The 25,790-nt window shown below is 41.1% G+C and overlaps 1 protein-coding gene across 1 annotated transcript in view; it reads left to right on the top strand.

Annotated features, from left to right (window-relative positions):
- The window catches only part of KIF15 (kinesin family member 15), a 70,744-nt gene that overhangs the window by 1,700 nt on the left and 43,254 nt on the right, over positions 1-25,790 (top strand). The window contains 7 exon segments of the mRNA XM_047696147.1: positions 8,962-9,004; positions 9,520-9,703; positions 11,765-11,841; positions 16,995-17,032; positions 20,443-20,540; positions 21,844-22,023; positions 24,557-24,766. Of these exon segments, the coding sequence (XP_047552103.1) occupies positions 8,962-9,004; positions 9,520-9,703; positions 11,765-11,841; positions 16,995-17,032; positions 20,443-20,540; positions 21,844-22,023; positions 24,557-24,766 (830 nt within the window).

Below are 25,790 nucleotides of genomic sequence, written 5' to 3'. Positions count from 1 at the left end.
ATGTGAAGTACAATCCTAATGAAATTAAGTTTAAGGTTCTGTTTCTGAACTTAATCATATTTGGTCAAATGATCCATAGGTATTTATCTAGACTGCAGAGTAAAACATTATGTTTTTTTTTTTTTTTTTAAGCAGGAAGACTTTAAAAAAAATAATGCTTTTTGAGGATTAATATACATACAGCAAAGGACACAAATCTTAAGAATACCATGTGATGAATTTTTTTTTTTTTTAGATTTTGTTTATTTGTCAGAGAGAGAGAGCGCACAAGCAGGGGGAGGAGCAGGCAGAGGGAGAAGCATCCTCCCTGCTGAGCAAGGGGCTCCATCCCAGGACCCTGGGATCCTGACCTGAGCAGAAGGCAGCTGCTTAACTAACTGAGCCACCCAGGCGTCCTGTGTGATGAATTTTACATATGAATACACACTCTTGTCACTGCCACCAAGAACAAGAAATAGAATGATTTCTGTGGGGCACCTGGGTGGCTCAGTGGGTTAAAGCCTCTGCCTTCTGCTCAGGTCATGATCCCAGGGTCCTAGGATTGAGCCCTGTAACGTAACGGGCTCTGCTCGGCAGGGAACCTGCTTCCCTTCCTTTCTCTCTGCCTGCCTCTCTGCCTACCTGTGATCTCTGTCAAATAAATAAATAAAATCTTAAAAAAAAAAAAAAGAATGATTTCTGTGCCCCAGAAAGTTCCTGGGATCCTTCCTAGTTAGCAACTATACTGGTTTCCATCACTGTTGACTAGTTTTGCCTATCATGTAAATGGTACAGTATTTATCTTTTTGTTCTGGCTTTTTACTGAAGCTTACATCTGAGCACTGCTTATATGTCATCTGCAGCAGGTAATTCTTTTACATTGCTGTTGAGTGTTACATCCTGGTAGTATGCCACAATCTGTTTATTCTTTTGATGTACATTTGGGTTTCTAGATGGATGATTATGAATAAAGCTGCTGTAAATATTCCTCAACATATTTTAAGGTAGTTGCATCGAAGACCTCAGAGCTAAAAGAATTTTACAATGAAGGACCCTTGTGTCAACCTTTGGCAGCAGCCACATGATGAATTTTTATATTCTGTTTATCCTTTGCTTAAGATACAGCATACCGAGGTGGTTAAAAGTATGAGCTCTGGGGGCGCCTGTGTGGCTCAGTGGGTTAAGCTTCTGCCTTTGGCTCAGGTCATGATCTCAGGGTCGTGGGATCAAGCCCCGTCTCAGGCTCTCTGCTCAGCGGGGAGCCTGCTTCCCCCCCTCCCTTTCTGCCTGCCTTTCTGCTTGCTTGTGATCTCTCTCTCTCTCTGTGTGTCAAATAAATAAATAAATAAATAAATCTTTAAAAAAAAAAAGAAAAAGAGTATGAGCTCTGGATCCTGAATGCCTGGGTGCAAACGGCAGCATTTCTTGGTGACAGCATTGCCTCAGAACTCAATTAGGCTTAATGCTAGAACTATCTACCTCTGTCTAATTTTTGGTTTCATTTTATCTCACTATTGGCTTACTAACTTGGCTTTTTTCTTTTCCTTAGTAAACATTTCATTTTGGAGTGATTTAGGTTTACAGAAAAGTTGTAACACATGTTCATCTGGTATCTTCTCGACTTGACTAGACCACCAGGTGCTGTACGGACTCCCCTCCCTCCACTTCAGACTGGAATCTCTAGGCAGTTGAGCTGGGGCAACTGAAGGGCTCACTGCCTTTGTTTCCCACTCTCAGGGCCACTTTACTGTGCTGTGTGTTGTTCAGTGTCTGAAACTTACTGTGTGTTTTTTCCCAGTTTCCTAGTTACTTAAGACAGGGCAGTCAATCCAGTCTGTTACTCCATCATGGCCTTAAGCAGAAGTCTGGGTCTCAGTGGGTTTTATTTATTTATTTGACCGACAGAAATCACAAGTAGGCAGAGAAGCAGGCAGGGGGCAGGTGGGGGGAGGCAGGCTCCCTGCTGAGTAGAGAGCCCCATGCAGGGCTGGATCCCATGACCCTGGGATCATGACCCAAGCCGAAGGCAGAGGCTTTAACCCACTGAGCCACCCAGGCGCCCTATAAACTGGTGGCTTTTAAACAGCGGACATTTATTTCTCATAGTTCTGGAGTCTGGGAAGTCTAAGATCATGGTGTCTGCGTATTTGGTGTCTGGTGAGGGCTCACTTCTTCACCGAGGCTCTCTTTTTGCTATAATCTCACATGGTAGAAGGGAGGAGCTACCTAGAGTGCCTTTTATAAGGATACCAGTGTCAGTCATGAGGGCCTTGACTTCAAGACCTAATCACTTTTCCAGGGGTCCCCACCTCCTAATACCACAACCTGGGGTTTAGGCTATCACCGTATGAATTTTGGGGAGATACAAACATTCATACCACAGCAGTGATAAAAAGATGACTTATTCATCATTTGTATAGAATTAAAGGTTGACTGCTTTTAGTGTGGCACAATGCCTTTGTTTTTCTTTAATATTTAAAGATCTTTCATTTACTATAGAGCGAGCATGAGCTGGGGAAAAGGGCAGAGGCAGAGGGAGAAGCAGACTCCACGCTGAGCAGGGAGCCCAATTCGGGGCTCGATCCCAGGACCCTGAGATCATGATCTGAGCCAAAGGAAGACGCTTAACCAACTGAACCACCCAGGTGCCCCATAGCGTGGTACACTGCCTTTAGATAGCTGAGGTGTAGAAGTGTGTTTTGAACTTCTTCTCCCTACAACCGCCGGAACTATGTGAATACTTGTCTGACTCAAGCCTTTGTATTTTTTGCTTACCTTTTCTGCTGTCAGGATATGTGACCCCTGCTCACGTCATCTGTTCTAATCTCTGTTTTCCTCTTTCCCCAACTCTTCATAAGGATCAGACTTCAGCTTTCCTAACATGAAAGCCTTCCTTTCGTATTCTGGCATTCTTATTTGTTTTTATTTTTGCTAAAAGTACAGAGGGACTGTTTCTTTGCTGCCAACTCTTGTAGAAACTGTGAAGGGCAGGTGGGGAATAGGGTAATCTGATCTATTTCACTTCGCAGACGTTCATTTGCTTGAGGGTATAGCTGCAAACGGTGGTTTCCAGAACAGTTGTTCAGTGGTGAAAATTTACTTTGACCTTCTCTGCTATGAAATGAAGAATAGAAATAAACAATAGAAAGAATAGAAATTAAGGGTTTTTTTCTGATCTCTTAGTATTCATTCATTCAAAGATTTATTGACTGTTCACTGTGTGTCAGGCACTGCTCTAGACAATGCTTTACAGTTAATATGGAAGAGAAAGAGAGTAGACTAATATATATTATGGTGGCAGTCAGTCCTTTGAGGGAAAATAGGGCCAGGGAAAGGAGTTAGGGTGATAGGTGGGTGGGTGGGTAGGGAGATAAGCTGGTTTTTCCCATAATGTGAGGTCATGGAATGCCTTATTGAGAAGACAATGCTTAAGTAAATGGCGGAAGAAGTGTTCCAGGCAGAAGCGTGCCTGGATGCCTTTACGGCATGCATGAAGGTCCCAAAGTGTGACTTGTTCTAGAAACAACAAGAAATCTAGTTTGGTTGTAGTGCAACAAGGAGTGTAATAGGAAATTACTCCACACTCCAAGGAGTTGTGGAGGCGGTCATGGGGGAGGCAGGTGCACTAGATCATGTAGGCTCCTTTAGGCGGTTCTAAGAACTTTGCCTTTTAACTCTGATTGAGATGGACAACCACTGTGGAGTTTTGAACAGAGGAGTGACTTGTTATGATATGCATGTATCCTTATTTATTTTAATAGCTTTTCATTTTGCTATAATTTAAAGTTACAGAAAAATTGTGAGAGTAGTATGAAGAATCCATGCATAATACTGTTTACCCATATTAACCACTTTGTATTTTGCCACATCCGCTTTATCATTCTCTCTCCCTCCTCCCTCACCCTCCCTCTATACATATTTTTTATTAGCAATTTGAGAGTAAAATGGATACCTTTACCACAAAATACTTCAGTGAGTAATTTCTGTGAATAGGAGTATTCTGTTGGCTAATCACATTATAGTGATCAAAATCAAGAAATTTTACATTGGAGTGCCTGGGTGGCTCAGTGGGTTAAACCTCTGCCTTAGGCTCAGGTCATGATCTCAGGGTCCTGGGATCAATCCCCGCATTGGGCTCTCTGCTCAGCAGGGAGCCTGCTTCCCACCACCCCACCCACCCCCTGCTTGCCTCTCTGTCTACTTGTGCTCTCTCTCTCTCTCTCTCTCTCTCTCTGTGTCGAATAAATAAAATCTTTAAAAAAAAAAAGAAATTTTTACATTGATATAAAACTGTTATCTAACAGTTATCCACAGTCCATATTTTACTTTTATCCAGGGTCCCAATAATCTATTTTATATCTATTTTATAGTTGTTTCTCTCCAGAACCAGATCTGTCATTGCATTCAGTTTTTTAACAGCTTGGTTGAGATGTAAGTCAGATACCATGTAATTCACCCACATAAAATGTAAAATGGTTTTTAGTGTATTCACAGATATGTGAACTATCAACATAGTCCATTAGAACATTTTCTTCACCTCAAAAGAAATGTTATACCTTCAGTCCTCTTTCTTCCCACCTCTCTACTCCCCACCAGCCCTAAGTAACAACTCTTCTGTCTTCATTATTCAGAGTGGCATAGTAAAGTCTCTGGCTGTTATTGTTCAGTTGTCTATTTCTCCCTAATTTTCTGTCCATTTTTTCTTCGTGTATTTTGGTGATCTGGTATTGGGTGAGAATATATTTACATCTGTATTACCATCCTGAAGGATTGCCTTTGTATCATTATAAAATTGCCCTTTTTTATCTCCTTATCAAAACTTTTTTGTGGTTTTTGAAAATTTGTTTTGTCTAATACCAGTGTAGCTCCTCCAGCTTTCTTGTGGTTGCCTTTTGAGTGAGATATCTTTTTTCATTGTTTACTTCTAGTGTATTTTTATCTTTGAATCTAAAGTGTGTTTCCTGTAGGTAGTGTATAGTTGGAGCATGTTTTGTCAAGTAGTCGGGCGGTCCCTGCCTTTTAATTGAGCTATATAATCCCTTCTCATGTTACTGGTATAGTTGGATTTTCATGTGTCATTTTACTTTTTGTTTTCTATGTGTCTCACATCGTTTTTATTCCTCTGTTCCTCCTTTACTGCTTTCTTTTGGGATTTTTTTTTTTAATTGTTATATTAATGGTTGCTCTAGGGTTTAACATGCTTGTCCTATCAAAATTAGCTTCAGGGGCGCCTGGGTGGCTCAGTGGGTTAAAGCCTCTGCCTTCGGCTCAGGTCATGATCTCAGGGTCCTGGGATCGAGCCCCGCATAGGGCTCTCTGCTCAGCTGGGAGCCTGCTTCCTCCTCTCTCTGTCTACTTGAGATCTCTGCCTATCAAATAAATAAATAAAATCTTAAAAAAAATTAGCTTCAGATTTATATTAGCTTAATTCCAGTGACATAAATATTACTCCTATATAGTTCTATTCCTTCTCACCCCATTTTTGATATATTGTTAAACATATTATATTTAATAACATTTTAAACCCAACATTGTATTGCTATAATCATTATTTTGCCAACTTTAGTCCCTTCTTCTGGCCAGTACCGCTTTCCTTCTACCCACCTTGTATGTATATTACATTCCCATATATTGTAGACCCAACAATACGTTATGTACATTTTATTTTATTTGTTTTCTGTAAAGATTTTATTTTTTTGAGTAATCTCTACAACAAGTTTGTGGCTCAGACTCACAGTCCTGAGATCATGAGTCACGTGCTGCATTGACTGAGCCAGCCGGGCATCCCCACTGTGTACATTTTAAAGCAACAATACATTATATACATTCTAAAACTTTAAAACTTAATTAAGAGAAGAAAAGAGGAAAAATAGGCATTTGTACTGTCTTATGGGCTATTGTATCTTTGAAATGTTTCTGCTGTTTATCTTTTTCTCCTTCTGGAGCTCCCCATTACATGTGTATTGGTGTGTTTGATGGTGTCCCACATTTTCTCTGAGGTTTGCTTCACTTCCCTTCATCCTTTTTTCTGTCTGTTCTTTGGCTTGTATAGTCTCTGTTGCTCTGTCTTTGTGTTTGCTCATTTTTTCTTCTATTGGTTTACATATGCTGTTGAGTTCTTCTAGTGAATTTTTATTTCAGTTATTGTACTGTTTGAACTGCAGAGTTGCAATTTTTCAAAATAATGTCTATCTTTATTCTCTATTTGATGGGACATTGTCATTATACCTTCCTTTAATGCTTTAATTATGATTTTCTTCAGTTCCGTGAACATGTTTATAATGGTTGCTTTGAAGTCTCCCAACATCTGGATGCTATGACAGGCAGTTTCTGTTGCTAGCTTCTTTTCTTCTTTTCCTGCTTCATGGCTTGTACTTTCCAGTTTCTTTGAATGCCTTGCATTTTTCTTTTGTTGGATACTTGACATTAGGTAATGAATTGTAGCAAATTTGAATACTGGTCTCTCTCTCTCCTCTGGGGGTTGCTTGTTTGTTTAATGACTGACTGGTTCATTTTAGTGGCATCTCTTTCCCCACAAAATGTTAAGCCTTTGATGTCGCTCCTCAGAGAAGCCCAGCTTTGGGTATGCCCACAGTAACCCTGACGACACTGGTTTTGGTGGGGATTTATTTCCCTCTTTCCCTGACCACATTTAGTTCTTAAACTTCAGGAATACCAGCTGATTGCCCTGTTTTGAACAATGCCCAGAACACTGCCCTACAAATTTGTCTAATTGGAGTCTTCCCCACCCCCCTTTTTTGAGGGGGAGGGAGAGGGGAGAAAAGGGAATTTAAAAAAAAATTATTTATTTATTTGAGAGAGAGAGAGAGAGAGAAAGGACAAGCAGGGAGGCAGCAGGCAGAGGGAGAAGCAGGCTCCCAGCTGAGCAAGGAGCCTGATGCAGGACTCAATCCCGGGACCCTGGGACCATGATCTGAGCGGATGGCAGATGCTTAACTGACTGAGCCACCCAGTCATCTGGAAAAAGGAGAATCTTAAGCAGGGTCCATACTCAGCCAGGGCTCGATCTTACGGCCCTGAGATTATGACCTGAACCAAAACCAAGAATCAGACACTTAACCAACTGAGCCATGCAAGTACCCCTGATTCTTGCCCCTTTGAAGGAAAAGTTCGTGAGGTCTGTCATGCTTGTTTTGATCCCAGTAAAGCTGCTCCCAGCTGTCGGATGCCCCAGTTCTCTCCTGTAAATTAATAGGCCTGCGGTTTTGTTTGTACCTCCTAATGGCCTCTCACCACAACCTTCACTGTTCTTGAGTATGTGATTAGACTTGAACTTCTCCATGCTCTGTTGGAAATGAGGTCAGCTCCTTAGAGCTATCTGGTTTATGATCTGTTTCTCCCCTGAGGCAAAATCTCTGAGCCTAGATTCTGGAGCTCAGGGTAAGGAGAAGGTAGCCTTCTTTCAGACTGACACCTCTGCTCTAGTTGCTGAGTATTTGATGGGGAGGGGAGTGTGTGTATGTGTGTGGCAGCTGGGGTCCCTTTGACTTGCCTCTCCTAGTGTAGAACCACTGCCTTGTGAGCCAGACCAAGGGTGAACATTGGGAAATGTTCTCAGTACACTATGTCCAAGGTACAGCCTCATTCCATGAGTGGAGGCTGAGTGGGAGAAGGGAACCCCCATCTCTCAACCATATTTATCTGGGATTTAGCTTCAGCAGTAGGCAGCTGGCTAGAGGCAGGATGAGGTTATCAAACCTACCTGCTCCTGGAAGAAAGCCCTTCAAATGGAAGCTGAAGGGAGGGAAGGAGGATCCTTGTGTTCTTGGCTGTGCAGTCTGGAGTAGAGTCACCAGCGTGGTGGGCTGGAAGGGAGGGACCTTGGTTGAATTGCCATAACTCTCACCTTCATTGTGGAATTTTCGTTGATCTTGGCTCGATGTTTTTTCATTTGTCTCTTTGCCTTTATGGCTGTTTCTAGAGACCGTAAGCGTTTTTTTGTTTTGTTTTGTTTTCTGTTTTTTATTTTACCAGTTTTACTGGGCAGTGGGTCAGTGGAGTTCCTCATGTAGCCATGCTGAAAGTTGATCTCTGGGTTCTTTTTTAGCATTCATTCTGACTTCTGGGTTGAGAATAGGTGGGAGTCTGGGGATAAGGGAATGAGGAAGAGAAGCAGGGAAACTGTTGTAATAACTCAAATGAGGGATGTTGCTGGCTTGATTCCATAGCAGTATTTGACCAGAAGTTATAGGATTCTGGATGTATTTTGATGGTAGAGCCAAAGATTGGCTAACAGGTTGGATATGAAGTATGAGAAAGAAAGGGGTCAGGGATGACTCCAAGGCTTTTGGCCTGAGCAACTAGAAAGATGGAGTTTTGGGGGGGTGCCTGGGGTGCACAGTCAGTTAAGCATCCAGCTCTTGGTTTCAGCTCAGGTTGTGATCTCAGGGTCCTGTGATTGGACCCTATGTTGGGCTCTGTGCTCAGCGAGAAATCTGTTTAAGACTTTGTCTCCCTCTCCCTTGGTCCCTCCCCACTGCGTGCTCTTTCTTTCTCTCTCGCTCTCTCAATAAAATAAATCTTAAAAAAAAAAGAAGGAAAGAAAGATGGAGTTGTCATTGAGATGGAGAGGCATGTTTGGGATGGGTGTAGGGTGATCAGGAGTTCAGTTTTGGATACATTAAATTTGAGACATTGCCCATTGGGCATCCACCTGGAGACGTCAAGCAGGCAATTAGATGTGAGAGTCTGCTGCTTAGGAAGGTGGTCTAGAGTGGGGAATTATCAACATATACTTAGCATTTAAAACCATGACCTTGGGCGTCATCACCAATGGAGTGGATGCAGATAGAATAGAAGGAAGATCAGTCTTGGGCCCTGGAAGTCCCATTGTCAGGAGGTCAGGGAGCTGAGGAGACAAGGGAGTGTCAGCAACAGAAGACTGGGCTCTATAAGAATGAGATTTTTTTTTAATAGTACAATTTTAGATGCCTGTAATAACTTCTTGTCTTTTTTTCCTAGCTGAGTTACGCAATGTGACAAATTGTCAGTCTAGCCAACCAAGGTAAGGAAAAAAAATCTCGTTGATGAGACCAAAAGAATTAGGGATATAGTGTTCTTAAAACAACCATTTAGCATAGGTAGGGGTACTTATTTCAGAATTAAGCTTGGTCCTCAGCCACCTAGAAATCTGGAAACATCACACTTCCTCCCCAACCCTCCCCCCCATCCTGTCAGCCTTCTGGCTAAAAGATGGAATCAGTAACATAATTCTCCCTTGGGGTGACTTATTTTATTACTGCTACTAAGAGGGAAAAGAGAGACAAGAAGTGCTTGGAGCTCCATAGAATCAACTCTCTTTGAGTTGATTTCAAATAAAAGCTTATGAAGATGAGTATCATGAAGCAAATCAGTGAAGGGTGTGAGTCATGTGAGACTCTTTTAGAAGAGGTAGATGTATGTGGGTAGATTGGGGCTTTGTTGGGGAAACTCAGTATGGAAACATTAGAGGCAATGTGAGACAGAGATCCTTTTTTAGTTTTCCCAGTAAACTCAGGCTGGTACATTTCTTGTCTTCAGTAATGAAGGTGATGCCATCAAAGTTTTTGTGCGAATTCGTCCACCTACAGAAGGTTCTGGATCAGCTGATGGAGAGCAAAACTTATGCTTATCTGTGCTGTCCTCCACCACTCTCCGGCTTCACTCTAACCCTGAGCCCAAGACCTTCACATTTGATCATGTCGCAGACATGCACACCACTCAGGTAATGATAGTTTTGGAAACTTAACTTTCCATTTGGATAAGATTCTGTTAGTGAAGTTTTTGTTTCTGGCCTCTTTAGTTTGATAGATTTCGGATAAGGACACTCAAAGATGTAAATATTTTAGATTTAATATATTTTAAAATATTTTAAATTTAATTGCATTATTTTTCTTCTTTCATCAAACTTTGTACCAGAGTGACAAGGCCTGCTTTACTTTCACTCACCATCCCGTGATGGAGGTTAGTGGAGGTGTATTTTTCAGGGCCACTTGGATGGTTGATAAGTCTAGTTGAACTTCCTAATTTAGGGAGAGGATCTTAATTGTAGCTGCTGTAACAAAATATCAAAAATGAGGCGGCTTAATCAGCAAACATTTATTTCTCACTGTTCTGGAGGTTAGGAATTCTAAGATCCAGGCCAGGAGATCCAGTGTTTGGTAAGGGCATGCTTCCTGGTTTATAGACAGCTGCCTTCTCCCTGTGCAGAGAGAGAGAAAGCAAATTCTCTAGTGTCTCTTAGAAGGGCACTCCTCCCATCACAAGTTCTCTGCTCTCATGACCTAATTATCTTCCAAAAGCCCCGTCTCCAAATACCATCCCACTGGGGATTAGGGTTTCAGCATAGGAATTTTGGGGAGGACACAAACATTCAGTCCATGGTAGAGAGTAACAGGACTAGGATTACTATGATGTTAGTAACTTTTTCTAATTAAGGGCAATTTAGTTAAGATCTAGTCAGTACTATCCATTAGAACTTTCTGTAACAAGACAAATGTTCTAGATCTGTGTTGTCCATTACAGTAGCCTCTATCTGCATGTAGCTATTTAAGTTTGAATTTATTAAGATTGAATAAAATCTCTCAAGTTTAGTTTCTCAGATACACTAACTGCATATGACAGTGGAACCCCTGAAATGTAGCTAGTACATCTAAGGACCTGACTTTTTTACATTTTATTTAATTTTTATTAATTTGAATTTAAATAGCCACATATGGTTACTGGCTACTGTATTGGATATCACAGATCTTGATTATTCCCTTACACACATGGATGTTTTTGGTGAGACATTCAGATATTTAGATCTTTTTTTATCTGGGACATGGCTGGTCAGTGGAAATAGAAAGTTAGTCCCATATGTAATTTAAAATTTTCTAGTAGCCATGTTGACAAAAAGTAAAAAAGAAACAGGTCAACTTAATTTTAATCCTATATTTTATTTAATCCAGTGTGTCCAAAATATCACTTCCACATGTAATTGATATAAAGCAAATTATTAATGAAATATTTTCCATTCTTTTTATTCATGTTCAGTCTTTCAAATCTGGTGTATATTTTACACTTAAAATACATCTCAAGTTGGGCCACGTTTCAGGTGGCTCAGTAGCCACATGTGGTTCATGGCTATGGTGTTTGACAAGGCAAGCTTAGCAAGTCTTTTCTTTTCTTTTCTTTTCTTTTTTTTTTTTTAAGATTTTTGTTTATTTATTTGACAGACAGATCTCAAGCAGGCAGAGAGAGAGGAGGAAGCAGGCTCCCCGCCGAGCAGAGAGCCCGATGCGGGGCTCCATCCCAGGACGCTGGGATCATGACCTGAGCCGAAGGCAGCGGCTTTAACCCACCGAGCCACCCAGGCGCCCCAGCAAGCTTAGCAATTCTTGCAGTATTGATAAGATTACATCTATTTATGTACAAAAATGAAAATAAAAATCATGTATTGATTAGTTAGTATAAGCTGGTAAGAAAAGTACCGAAGAACATATAGGGCCGTGTATTTGATGCTAATAGCAGTGTAATATTTGCATGCAACTTGCTGAACAAAATTCTGTATCAGTTGTAGACGTAAGCTTTCAGTCTATAATTGTATATGAGGTTAATAGACATACTTGTCTAATATTTTTATCATTTTAGGTGTTGTAGCCTTTTTTCTACAGTGATTGCAATTTTCATGTTTTCACAAGCGTTGAAAAATCTAAACACATTTTTATTCTGTTCTCAGATGTAGTGTAGGAAAAATGTTTTCATTTCTATGAAATGTTAAAATGTTTGGTGCTTACATTTGTAGGAGTCTGTGTTCTCAGCTGTGGCCAAGGGCATTGTGGAATCTTGCATGAGCGGTTACAACGGAACCATCTTTGCCTAGTAAGTTCCTGGCTCTGTCCTTATACAAGGGTACAGCAATACGTACTTCTTACTATAGCTGCTGAAATCAATTATCACAAACTTTAGTGGCTTGAAACAATACAAATTTATTATCTTTCAGTTCTGTAAGTCCAAAGTCTCACTGAGCTACAATAAAAGTGTTGGCAGGGCTGTGTTTCTTTCTGGAGGCTCTAGGGGACGATTCCATTTCTTTGCCTTTTCCAGCTTTTAGAGGCCACTCAGACTGCTTGGGCACAGCCCCCTTTCTCTATCTTTGAAGCCAAGAACATGCAACCCTCCGACTCTTCTTCCTCAGTCACATCTCCCTCCGGCTATGACTGGGACAGTTTCCCTGCTTTTATAGATTCATGTGATTGGATTGGCCCCACCAGGATAATCAAGGTGGAGGGGATTAAACTCCACCTCCCGGAGAGGAGAAGGTCTACTTACATTATTTGGAATTCTTCTTCTTTTTTTTTTTTTTTTTAAGATTTTTATTTATTATTTATTTGATAGACATCACAAGTAGGCAGAGAGACAGGCAGAGAGAGAGGAGGAAGCAGACTCCCTGCTGAGCAGAGAGCTGGATGCAGGGCTCGATCCCAGGACCCTGGGATCATGACCTCAGCTGAAGGCAGAGGCTTTAGCCCACTGAGCCACCCAAGTGCCTCTGGACTTCTTCTTTGAGGAATATTTGTCCTCCCCCCCACCATTTATTTAATTCTACTTGAAGTTATAATCCAATATATTGTTTTTATCTTACTGCTCATATCGTCCTAGCTTTGCCATTGGGAGCTATTTGAGGTTGGTTTCCGTGTCCCTTTGACATGTCTTGTCCGTTTGCTTGAGCACTTCCTTACTTTATGATACTACAGGTTGCTCCTGGCTTATCTGTATTTTCCCTGTCCTAGGCCTAGACTCAGCCATTTCACCAAGGATCCCTGGTTCCTTTTATTTTAATTTTTTTATTTTTTTATTTTTTAAGATTTTATTTATTTATTTGATAGACAGAGATCACAAGTAGGCAGAGAGGCAGGCAGAGAGAGAGGTGGAGGCAGGCTCCCTGTGGAGCAGAGAGCCCAATGCGGGGCTCGATCCCAGGACCCTGGGATCATGACCTGAGCCGAAGGCAGAGGCTTAACCCACTGAGTCACCCAGGCGCCCCCCTGGTTCCTTTTATTGGAGAATGGTATTTAGAAACCAAGATGTGGGCACTGGGTGTGTTTGTTGCTACTGGAGTATCATTGCTTCTAGGTCTTCTCAGCAGACAGCTAGGTAATAAATGTATATGTACTAAGTCACGTATATAGGCCTATCCATAATTGTTTGTTTATATCCATTTGTATATACATTAAGGTAAACATGAGTCCATGCATATGTCTCTAATCCAAGGGTTTAGAATCCACATGGGTTCCTTCTAACTTTTCTTTTTTGTGTATCTGTAACTTCCCTTGCTGACAGTGAGAACCCTGGCACCCACCTTCCATCATCCCTTTACTTATTTGTTCAACCCCAGTATACACTTAAAACACTTTAAGAATTGTTATCCTGTATCCCTGTGAGAAACAAATTTATTGAGTATAGTTTCGAGGTACAGTTTTTTTTTTTTTTTTTTTTAAGCCTTACAATTTCCAGTCAAAATCTCCTTTTCTAAGGTTTCTTAGGTCAGCTCCTTTACTATCCACTCACTCCAGTGCAGGTACATCATGCACTCGTCGTGCATTCCATCCTGGGACTGCCGGCATGATGGTTGATGTGTTTTGCTTGTTTTTTTAGTTTGCCTGCCTTAAAGTTCACCCTTCGTGATGTACAGAGGTAGAGAATCATGTATTTACCACCCCAGCACTGAAGAGGACAGTTGTTAACCTTAAAAGTTTCCTGTTTGTCCCCCTTGTAGTTAGCTACTCCCCCTTCTCCCATCCCCTGACACCCAGGGTACACTAACGTATTTACCATTCCTAAAGTTCTGCCTTTTCCAGAGCGCCATGTGAATGGAATCATACAATATGTAACCTTTTGGATCTGGCCTCTTCCTCTTAGGCATTTAGATTTGCCTGTGTTGTTGCATGCATCAGTAACTTACTCCTTGGGGCGCCTGGGTGGCTCAGTCGGTTGAGACTTCTGCCTTCAGCTTGGGTCATGATCCCAGGGTCCTGGGATCGAGCTCCCGCATCGGGCTCTCTGCTCAGTGGGGAGCCTGCTTCCTCCTCTCTCTGCCTGCCTCTATGCCTACTTGTGATCTCTGTCAAATAAATAAAATCTTTAAAAAAAATTAAAAAAAAAACTCCTTTTTTTTGTCAATAGTATTTTATTATATGGATGAATCACGATTTGTTTACCTATTTCCTTATGAAGGGATAGCTTAGTTGCTTCTAGTTTTTAGTGATTATGAATAAATTGCTACAAATATTTGAATATTGATTTTTGTGTGAGCATAAGTTTTCAAATCGTTTGAGTAAATCCCTAGAAATGCAATTGCTGGGCCATATGGTAGGTCTATGATTAACCTTATGAGAAACTGCCAAATTGTTTTCTAAATGTATGTTTAAAGTGATTCATGGTCCTGAATTTCTAAATGTTGGCAGCCTTAAAATATCGCTGTAGATTTAATGTTGGAATGTAAGATGGTGGTCCAGAAAACATTGTGACCTTCGCAATTATACAAGGTGAATTTTAGTATCATTTCAGATTTATTTCATAAATAGGAATATAACTTGTAATCTTTTTTCTTAGCAGTAGACTTTTAAATTTATTTAGAAGTAGAGCTTTTTAACAGTGTGGTGAATTATATGAGACATGTGAGCAGCTGCTGCTTTGTGTGCATGTGACCTTGTTCGTCTATAATTGGTTCAATGCACAAGAAAATAGAAAACACATTAAAAAGTATGTTTTAGACTCATATTGCATATACTTCCTTGAAAATTCACCTTTGCTTTTCATGCTTACTTTTCAGTTGTGTTCAGGAAAACTGAATATTGTCTCATTAGCAGTGAGATAGATACTTATTTTCTCATCTGTCTTCCCAAGAGAAAAAAGATTTTTTTTTCATAGAATATTTTGAGTGGTAAAGTTCAAGAATGAATTTGAAATAGAGTCACAGTTGCAGAGATTTTATTATATATAGAACTGTTATTTTTGAAGACCTTGTAGGCCTACTAATTATGTTTAATTTGTGACGTATTAATAACTTAATGAAAATTGCTTTTGCTAGAGGGTAGAAATGAGAAACACTTGGATAGAATTGAATGTTTGATTTATTGGTTGGGGAGCATACTTTTTGGTTTACCTATGACAGTCCCAATTCTAGGGTAGTTATTATTTTTTTTTAAAGATTTTTATTTATTTGAGAGAGATTACAAGTAGGCAGAGAGGCAGGCAGAGATGGGGGGGGAAGCAGGCTCCCTGGTGAGCAGAGAACCTGATGTGGGACTTGATCCCAGGACTCTGGGATCCTGACCTGAGCTGAAGGCAGAGGCTTTAACCCACTGAGCCACCCAGGAGCCCGTCTTTTGGGGCATTTAAACAAAAAATGAATTTAAAAAATTTTTAGAAAGATTTTTATTTATTCACTTGACAGAGAGAGAGTGTGTGTACAAGTTGGGGGAGGGGTAGAAGGAGAAGAAGAAGCAGACTCCTGGCTGAGCAGGGAGCCCGATGCGGGGCTCAATCCGAGGACCGTGGGATCATGACCTGAGCTGAAGGCAGATGCTTAACCTACTGAGCCACCCAGGGGCACCTCAAAATTTTTTAATATTTGTGCTATGAATCCAAGCTAAAGACAGTTGACACCTTGATTGACATCTATCTTTAACATAAGCATTTTTAGTTTTAGTTTTTGTTACTCTTGTTTTTTGGGGTGATGGAGAAAATAAGACACTACATACAAAAGCAGGCCTATAACATAAGGAATTTTAAAATTGCTATATTTTTAAAAGAAGACATTTTAATATCTTTAAAGGCAGAATTTAGGAAAGGAATTGCTAACTTAGAATAGAAAAAGTTGGAAACAGAAGTCCAGTTTCTAGTTAAATCAATTATATATGCATAGAATATACACTGTAGCTATTAAAAATAATGAGGTAGGTTGCTATTTACTGGCTTAGAAACATCTGAGATAAAATTAAAGGACAAAACAGATTACAGAGCAGTATGAGGAGCATTTCAGTTTTGTAAATAAAAATTTACTGAAAATTCTGATGTCTGTGTTTGTATAATCCTGAAGCATTACCAAGTAATGAACAGTGTATTTCCTAGTGGTAGAATAGGAAAGAAAGAAAATGAATCATTTTCTTGTCACCTAGTATATATATTTTTTTTTTATTAAAGATTTTATCTATTTGGGAGAGACAGAGAGCAAGAGCAAGAGAAGGGGCAGAGGGGAGAGTGAGAGGCAGACTCCTCATTGAGCATGGAACCTGACATGAGGCTCAACCCCAGAACCCTGAGACCATGACCTGAGCCAAAGTCCAGTGCTTAACCTACTGAGCCACCCAGGTGGCCCCAATTTTTTTTTTAATAGGTTTTTTTTTTTTAAGATTTTATTTGTTTATCTGACAGACATCACAAGTAGGCAGAGAGGCAGGCGGAGAGAGAGGGAGGAAGCAGGCTCCCTGCTGAGCAGAGAGCCTGATGCGGGGCTCCATCCCAGGACCCTGGAATCATGACCTGAGCCGAAGGCAGAGGCTTTAACCCACTGAGCCACTCAGGCGCCCCCTTTTTTTTAAATTTTTAAGATCTTATTTATTTATTTGTCAGAGGTGGAGAGTGCACACAAGGAGGGGGGAGCAGCAGGCAGAGGGAGAAGCAGGCTTCTGAAGGAGCAGCGAGCCCAATGTGGGACTTGATCCCAGGAGCCTGGGATCATGACCTGAGCTGAAAACGGGCGCTTAACTGGCTGAGCCACCCAGCCGTCCCCCCAGTTTATTATTTTTTTTAAGTAAGGTCTGTGCTCAACGTGGACCTTGAACTCATGATCAAGAGTTGCATGATCTACCAACAGCCTGGCAGGCTCCTCTACCTAATATACTTTTAAAAAAGAAATAAAATAAGTTTTTGTGGGAAAAATGTATAAACTAGTAGACCATATTAAAGTAGGAGGGTAGTCTTTTAAGTTTCATGTGTAAAAATAACGTGTAAAACATTTATTTTTACAGTGGACAGACGGGCTCAGGAAAAACATTTACGATGATGGGTAAGTGAGTTAAGATGATCATTTCCTGACTTAATCCACACTTTCTCCGATGACAGCACCGAGGCACCTAGTACATTCTGGGGGAAGGCATACTTTCTATATATGATGTTGACCTTATAAAGGTAGGGCTGTTTCCCAGGCTTCTGTCAGATTGTGATAGCAAAGTCTGTGTTTGCAGCTCTGTTCCCGGTCAATGCTCAGCGCAGAGTAGGTGCTCCATGGACAGTTTTTGAATTGGGTTTGCTTTTGATTTTTATTTTTTAAGATTTTATTTATTTATTTGAGAGAGAGAGAGAGAATGAGCGAGAGAGCCCGGGAAGGGTCAGAGGGAGAAGTAGACTCCCTGCTGAGCAGGGAGCCCTTAATCCCAGGGGGCCAGGATCATGACCTGAGCCAAATGCAATCATTGAACCAACTGAGCCACCCAGGTACCCCGAACTGGGTTTAGTGACTTTATATATTTATAAATCTGTACAGTCATCACCCAGATCAAGATTCCCAATCAGTAACTACCTTACTCCTTCCCCTGAAATATGTATTATGCCGACTTCTCTGTCACCATCAGTTTTGCTTGTTTTTAAGCTTCTACAGATGAAATTTTACTGTGTGTACTCTTATGTCTGGCTTCTTCTTCACAGCATTAAGTTTCTAAGATTCTCCCATGTTGTTGGATATCCTAGTAGTTTATTCCATTGCTCTGTAGTGTATCATTGTACGGATTTGCCACCTTTTCCATTCTAGTGCTGATGGATGTTTGGATTATTTCCAACTTTAGACTGTATGTATAATGTGGCTATGACTGCTTTTTCCTGTATGTTTTTTTTTTTTAAAGATTTTATTTATTTATTTGACAGAGATCACAAGTAGACAGAGAGGCAGGCAGAGAGAGAGAGAGAGGGAAGCAGGCTTCCTGCTGAGCAGAGAGCCCGATGTGGGACTCGATCCCAGGACCCTGAGATCATGACCTGAGCCGAAGGCAGAGGCTTAACCCACTGAGCCACCCAGGCGCCCACCTGTATGTGTTTTTTATTTTTTATTTTTTTAAGATCTTACTTATTTATTTGACAGAGATCACAAGTAGGCAGAGAGGCAGGCAGAGGGGTGGGGGGAAACAGGCTCCCTGCTGAGCAGAGGGCCCGATGTGAGGCTTGATCCCAGGACTTCAGGACCATGACCTGAGCCAAAGGCAGAGGCTTTAACACATTGAGCCACCCAGGCACCCTTGTATGTGTTTTTTAAGGTTCATTTCTAGGAATGGAATTGCTGGGTCATAGTTACATGTGTGTCAGCTCCAGTAGATAATGGTCATGATAGACATGAAAGTTCTAGGAACTCCACATCCTTGTCTATATGTGGTATTGTCAGTTTTTTAAATTTTAGCCATTCTGGAGTATGCATAGTGTTATCTCATTGTGTTTTTGTTTGCAGTTCCCTGATGTCTGTAGACAGCTAAATACCTTTCGCATGTTTATTGGACATTTGAACAGCCTCTCGTAAAATGCCCATTTCAGCTTTTTTCCCATTTAAAAAATTAGCTTGTCTTTTTCCTACTCATTTGTGGGGATTTTTGTAAAATAGAGAGGTTAGTCCTTTGTCTACAATATAGGTAACAGATTTTCTCTAGGTTTCTCATTTGTCTTTGCAGTTAGGGTTTTTTCCTTTGGTCAAGTTTTTTATTTTCTTGTGGTTGAATTTTGGTTATGGGTTTTTTTGTTGGTTTTTTATTTTTATTTATTTGTTATTATTTTTTTTAATGGTTTCTGAACTGTGAGTTGTAGTAAGAAAGAGAATTACTGAGTGAAATGAAAAGGAACCATGAGGCCTTCTGGGAGAAGCACCTTTCAGACATTAGGCTCTGAGTTGGAAGCATGTTCAAAAGTGTTCATAGAGGGGGCGCCTGGGTGGCTCAGTGGGTTAAAGCCTCTGCCTTCGGCTCAGGTCATGATCCCAGGGTTCTGGGATCGAGCCCCGCATCGGGCTCTCTGCTCAGCGGGGAGCCTGCTTCCTCCTCTCTCTGCCTGCCTCTCTGCCTACTTGTGATCTCCGTCTGTCAAATAAATAAAATCTTTAAAAAAAAAAAAAGTGTTCATAGAGGACACCTGGGTGGCTCAGTTGGTTAAAGCCTCTGCCTTCGGCTCAGGTCATGATCCCAGGGTCCTAGGATCGAGCCCCGCATCAGACTCCCTACTCAGCATGGAGACTGCTTCCCCTTCTCTCTGCCTGCCTCTCTGCCTGCTTATGATCTCTGTCTGTCAAATAAATAAATAAAATCTAAAAAAAAAAAAAAGTGTTCATAGAACAGCTGGAAGACCTGTGGGGCTAGAGGGGAGTTTTCCAGAATAAGGGGCTAGCAGGGATGGAAGTTGGAGTTGTACCCTGAGGCCAAGTCATGTAGGACATGGCAGTGATTTAGGATTTTGTTGAGTGGGATGTGAAGTCATTGGAAGGTTTTTTTAAAAAGAACTACGTGATCTGATGTATAATTAAAAAGATTTCTGAGGCAGATGAATGGACTAGACTAGAAGGGGCTAGAGTGGAAGCTAAGGAGCTAAGGCATAGAAGAGGCAGGTGGTGACGAGGGTAACTAAAGAATATATTGATTTTCTTTGTTTATTATTTAACAGGAAAGTGTTATAAAATTATCTGCGCACATATTATTTGTCCTTTTTGATTACTTACTTGCATTTTTCTACCTCCTATATGTTTTGTGTGTATATATACACATACACACACACGCGGTACAGTTTACAAGGGCCATTTATTTTTTTGAAAGCTTTATTTTAGAGAGAGTGCAGGGGTGAGGGGTGTGGGCAGAGGGAGAGAATCTCGAGCAGCCTCACCACTGAGCAGCTGGGCTCCGTCTCAAGAGCCTGAGATCATGACCTGAGCTGAAACCAAGAGTTGGATGCTTACCTGACTGCATCACCAGGTGCCCCTACAAGGGCCATTTAAAATATCCCAGGTTAGGAGCACCCAGGTGGCTCAGTGGGTTAAGCCTCTGCCTTCAGCTCAGGTCATGATCTCAGGGTCCTGGGATCGAATTCTGCATCGGGTTCTCTGCTTGGCGGGGAGCCTGCTTCCCCCTTTCTCTCTGCCTGCCTCTCTGCCTACTTGTGATCTCCCTCTCTCTGTGAAAAAGATAAATAAAATCTTTAAAAAAAATATTCTGGGTTATAGCAACCAAGACAGTGTTAGTGGCTATCATGGGCCCTTCCTTCAGGCCCATTGATGGGCAAGTACTATTCAGTCTCTCAAACTAAAATTTAACTTATGTGGGGCACAAAGAAGGAACTGATTATACAGTATGTCATCTTATTTCTGTATAAATTTCCTTTCAGTATTGTCATTTTGAAGGACTACTGTAGAATAAAGATGAATAGCTACTTAAGTATTTTTTTACATTTCTTTAGGACCATCTGAATCTGATCATTTTTCTCATAACCTGAGAGGAGTAATCCCACGAAGTTTTGAATATTTGTTTTCCTTAATTGATCGTGAAAAAGAGAAGGTAAAACTTGTAAAAATAAAGTGGTTCTATGAAATTCTGGTTTCAAGCAGTTAGCTACTAATAATTAGCTCATAACACATGGAAGGTCATAGGTGGTACTCTACAATGTGGATAAGCTAGTGTGGCATAGAAAAACCTCTCAGTTCTTAAGAAAAAATGAAGGATTCTGAGTTTTTAATTTTTAAAAAATTTTTGGTTTCTAAGCCATGCATCCTCTGTGAACTCAGAATAAAAGAAAGAAAAATGTACTGCTTTTTACGCTCTCAGGTTTTTGCAAGAGCGAAAGTGTAAAGAAAATCTTAACTGAGGAAAACAGATTTATTAAGTCCCATCACCTCCCTGCACATAGGCTCACAGTTGAACGCAGGTGTCTCTAGACCCTCAGTATGCCCTGGAGCAATGGGCCCATCCTTGCCTCCTTTGTGGCACCTTCTGCCACCTGATCATAATTTAGTTTTCATGCGTGGTGTGACTCCATCATCCTGGCGAAGTGAGCTGCTTTCTTCCACTGGCTCTCAGGGTGGGCATTTCTCATGATTGTGCTTCTTTAGATTGATGAATTCCATGTTTAGGAGCCCTTACTGGAACATTTTCTATCGCATGCATACCAAGGAGGCGGATGCACAACATTGGCTTACCATTTGTTCCTTTGCAGAAATGATCCCTAACCTTTACAGTTAGCCCTCTACCTTGGGTGCCAGTGGAAGAACTCCAGCGCTCCACATTCCTGTGGTTAAAAATCCTAGAGAGAGGCTTTTGAGATCAATTATTTTCAGTCTTTTCAAGAATGTAACACTTGATGGAAGTAAAACTTTCTGAGTAAGTCCAGTATATGACAGATAAAAAAGGACTTGCTCTTTCTCATCACAAGGAAAAAAATTTGTAACTGTACAGTGATGGATTTAACTAGATTCGCTGTGGTGATTTTTTCTCAACAGATATATATTCTGAATTAATATGTTGCACCCCTGAAGCTAACATGTTGTTTATGTCAGTGATCCCTCAGTTTAAGAAGGTGGAATTGCCCATCTGGACTGTTCAAGTCCCACCTCCCTGTCTTGCTTCTGAGTCACTTCTGGAGGCCTAGGCCTCCTGGGATCACAGTTTGATGCTGCCTGAAGATGTCACGATATGTTAAAACTAGCTACCTAGATTTGTAACTGGCTTTTATATACCTTGTATCGTGTAAAGGATAGCATGGCAGGAAATGTACGCCTTGCGAAGCATGAGAGAGGGTGATGCTCGTGAAGGATAGGGATGAACTCAGGAAAAGAAAATGTCTAAACGAGGCTTCGCTTTCCAGGCTGGAGCTGGGAAGAGTTTCCTCTGTAAGTGCTCCTTTATTGAAATCTACAACGAGCAGATCTACGACCTCCTGGACTCTGCCTCAGCCGGACTGTACTTAAGGGAGCACATCAAGAAGGGAGTCTTTGTTGTTGGTGCCGTGGAACAGGTGGTGACCTCGGCTGCTGAAGCCTATCAGGTACCCAACACCTTGAGCACTTTGATCCTTAGGCAACATCGAATGCTGTGAAAAGCACTTTGATCTCAAAAAAAGCAAGAATTGAGCTACTAAAAATAATTCGGTAAAGGCGTGACACAGCATGTTCATGAGAAGAAAAAAGAATATGACTGTTGCAGATCTCTCCTTAGTTAGAATAGGACTTTGAGCCTCTGGATTTTGTATGATTTTGGCGTATGTCGCTCCAGTCAGGCACCCTGCAGGGCCCACAGGGACAGTTTGTTAGTGTCGTATTTCTCCAGTGATTCTCCCTGGGAGTTGCCCCTTTGAGGAGCTTCTGGGATTGCTGCTTTTTAAACCAATGGGCTGTTCTCTTCCCTTTATTTTCTACCCTTGTTTACTTGTTAGGTGTCAAAAGCCAATGTCTTTGGAGCACTTGGCTCAGGGCAAATAAACCTTTTTTTTTTTTTTTTTTTTTTTTAAGATTTTATTTATTTATTTGACAGACAGAGATCACAAGTAGGCAGAGAAGCAGGCAGAGAGAGAGAGGAGGAAGCAGGCTCCCTGCTGAGCAGAGAGCCTGATGCGGGGCTCGATCCCAGGACCCTGGGATCATAACCTGAGCGGAAGGCAGAGGCTTTAACCCACTGAGCCACCCAGGTGCCCAGGGCAAATAAACCTCTTGACAGGAATTTACAAAATACGGCATTTTTATGGCATCTGATCTGGCCAGTTGATTTTAAACGATTTTTTATCGTGTGATATTTGACACATATGAAATACTACCACATGCATAGACGTTACTAGCTTAATGTTAAAATGAACGCAGAGGACCTTAAGAATTCAAGACGCAGATATCATCAATACTATCCTGTCTACCTGTGTGCCCCTCCCTACCTCATGTCCCTGGCTCCTCCCTAAAAATCAACACTGTGCTGAATGTCATGATAATTTCCTTCCATTTTTTTTTTTTTTTTAAGATTTTATTTATTTACTTGAGAGAGAGACAGTGAGAGGGAGCATGAGAGGGGAGAAGGTCAGATGGAGAAGTAGACTCCCTGCTGAACAGGGAGCACAATGCGGGATGTGGGACTCAATCCCTGGACTCTGGGATCATGACCTGAGCCAAAGGCGGTGGCCCAACCAACTGAGCCACCCAGGCACCCTCCTTCCACTTTTAAATCACCTACATATGTATTTCTGAAAATGTTGGTTTTGCCTGTTTTTGAGTTTTAATAAATCATGTGTATTTAGCTTTCTATAACTTTTTTAAACTCAACGTTTATGAAATTTATCCATGTCGTATATCACTTATCTTCACTGCTGTATAGTTCATTGTATGAATACTTGTGTGTCCGTGTTGTGTGTATGTGTGTGTGTATATGTATCACAGTTCAGTAATTTATTCTTCGATCTTCAAACCAGTCTCCTGATTCAAACTTTTTAAACTGTGACTCTCATAGTAAGCAATAGGTTTTACCTGTGACCCAGTGTGTGTGTGTGTGTGTGTTTGTGTATATATACATACCAAAAAAAATTATGTTGAGATTTTGGTTGGAATTCCATTGCAGTTTTGGCTAAAATCAACGGTAAAAATTCTGTATTAGAGCCATGCAGGCATTTTACAAACTCTTCTTAGGTCAGAAGTTTTGGGAAGTTTTTTTGTTTCTAGAAAATTTCAGTTTCCTCTCAGTTTTCAAATATATTGACATAAAGCTGTTCTCAGTATTCTCATTTTTAAAATACTTTGCTGTATTTCGCTTTCTTTTTTTACATAGTTGATATTGTTTACGTGGCTTTGCTCTTTTAATGTTTTCTTTGTTTTTCCTTGGGTTCATCCTGCTGTCCTTGTTCCAACTAATTAATCTGGGTGCTTAGGTTAGTAGGCCCTTTCTTTTGTGGTGGAAGTGTTTAATGCTATTAAATGTTAAATGTTACTACTTATTATTGCTTAAACTTCACACACAAGTTTTATAAAGCTGTTTTTTTTTAAATTTTATTTACTTATTTGACAGAGAGAGAGAGATCAGAGGTAGGCAGAGAGGCACGCAGAGAGAGATGGGGAAGCAGGCTTCCTGCTGAGTAGAGAGCCCAATGTAAGGCTCAATCCCAGGACCCTGAGATCATGACCCCAGGCAAAGGCAGGGTCTTAACCCACTGAGCCACCCAGGTGTCCCCACACACAAGTTTTAATATTTTAATGGTCTTATGGATCTAAGTATTTTTCCATTATAATTTTATTTTTTGACCCATGAATCGCTTAGAAATGTGACTTGAAATTCCAAATTTATGGTAATTTAAAATTTATTTATCATGTTGACTCTTAATTGCCATGGGATCAGAGAATATGGTCTTATGTGATGCTTTGAAATTTATTGAGAAATGATTTATGAATTAATACAGTGGCCAGTTTTGTTAGTTTGTGCATGAGAAGAATATATATTCTTGGGTATGGGGTTTTACACTTTTACTAATATTTTTGTCTGTATACTCTGTCAGTATGAAAATGGCTATTGTGTCACTTATAAGTTATGGCAATTTTCCCTTTGCATAGGTGCTGTCTGGAGGTTGGAGAAACAGACGTGTGGCATCGACGTCAATGAATAGAGAATCTTCTCGGTCTCATGCAGTTTTTACAATTACAATAGAGTCAATGGAGAAAAGCAATGAGACTGTGAATATACGGACCTCCCTACTCAATCTGGTGGACTTAGCAGGATCTGAAAGGCAAAAAGACACCCATGCAGAAGGGATGAGGTTAAAGGTAATAGTAGAGTTATGATCTTCAACTTGTGTGTGAATTAAACCTGGAAGTCAGTACAAACATGAGTGTGTGGAGGTTACAAAGGAATCAGAATATGCTCCCATTCTAAAGATGCGGAAATTGTTGTTGTGGGGTAGGGACATTAAACATACGTGGGCTGGAACAAGTCTGTCGGTAGCCAGAGTATTTGAATTCATGCCAGAAAGGATGGCAGTACAAATATCAGCCAGGGTCAGAGGAAGAAGGGACTGGACTGCTTGGGGGAAGCATAGAAAAGAAGGAGTTCTTGAGTTGGGTTCTCCAAGGGGGCAGAATTTGGATTGGGAGAGAACAGGGAATACATGCCCAGCAGGGGGACACCTCAAGGGTCATTATGGATGCAGAGGGAGTATGGCATTTGGCATTTCAGCGCAGATCAATGAATGGGTTGGATCCTAGGTGCAGCAGGCCCAGATCACCAAGGACCAGGAGGGCCAGGCCAGGTTTGCATTCAGTTCTCTACACGCTGGGAAACACTGAAAAGTTTTGAGTGATTTCATGCAAAAGTCCGTTTTATAGAAGCTTAGCCATCTGGCCCACCACTACCAGACTCATGAGGGGAGGGTCTGGAGAGAAAGGAGGGCAGCTAAGGTGGTTAATATTTCAGGGGGAGGGCAAGGACCCAGTCCTAGGCTGAGGGATTGGCAGTGGGACCTGAGGTTCTCCGGCTACATTTTACTGCTCTGTATATGTGTGTGGTGATCTGTTTTGTCAGTAAAGGGTGTGGATGCTGTAGGTGAAGGTGTATGAGGGCTGGTGGGGAGAATCAGAAATGGTGAAGGACCGTTTACTGTTTGCATTGAAAGTGAGGATCTGAGCTTCCTGAGCTCTCAGGCAGTTTCAGGTGAACTTAGGCTCATGTTTCTATGGAGACATGAAGCAAAGAGAAATAGCCAGTTTTTACAATACGACATATGCTGGGCTTGTTTCAAGCACTTCATGTGTATTAACTTATTTAATCTTCCCAGCATCTCTGGGAAGTAGG

This window comes from Lutra lutra, chromosome 1, assembly GCF_902655055.1.
Source record: "Lutra lutra chromosome 1, mLutLut1.2, whole genome shotgun sequence".
NCBI lineage: Eukaryota > Metazoa > Chordata > Mammalia > Carnivora > Mustelidae > Lutra > Lutra lutra.
The sequence above is the reverse complement of the archived record's forward strand: the minus strand, read 5'-3'. Positions and strand labels throughout refer to the sequence as shown.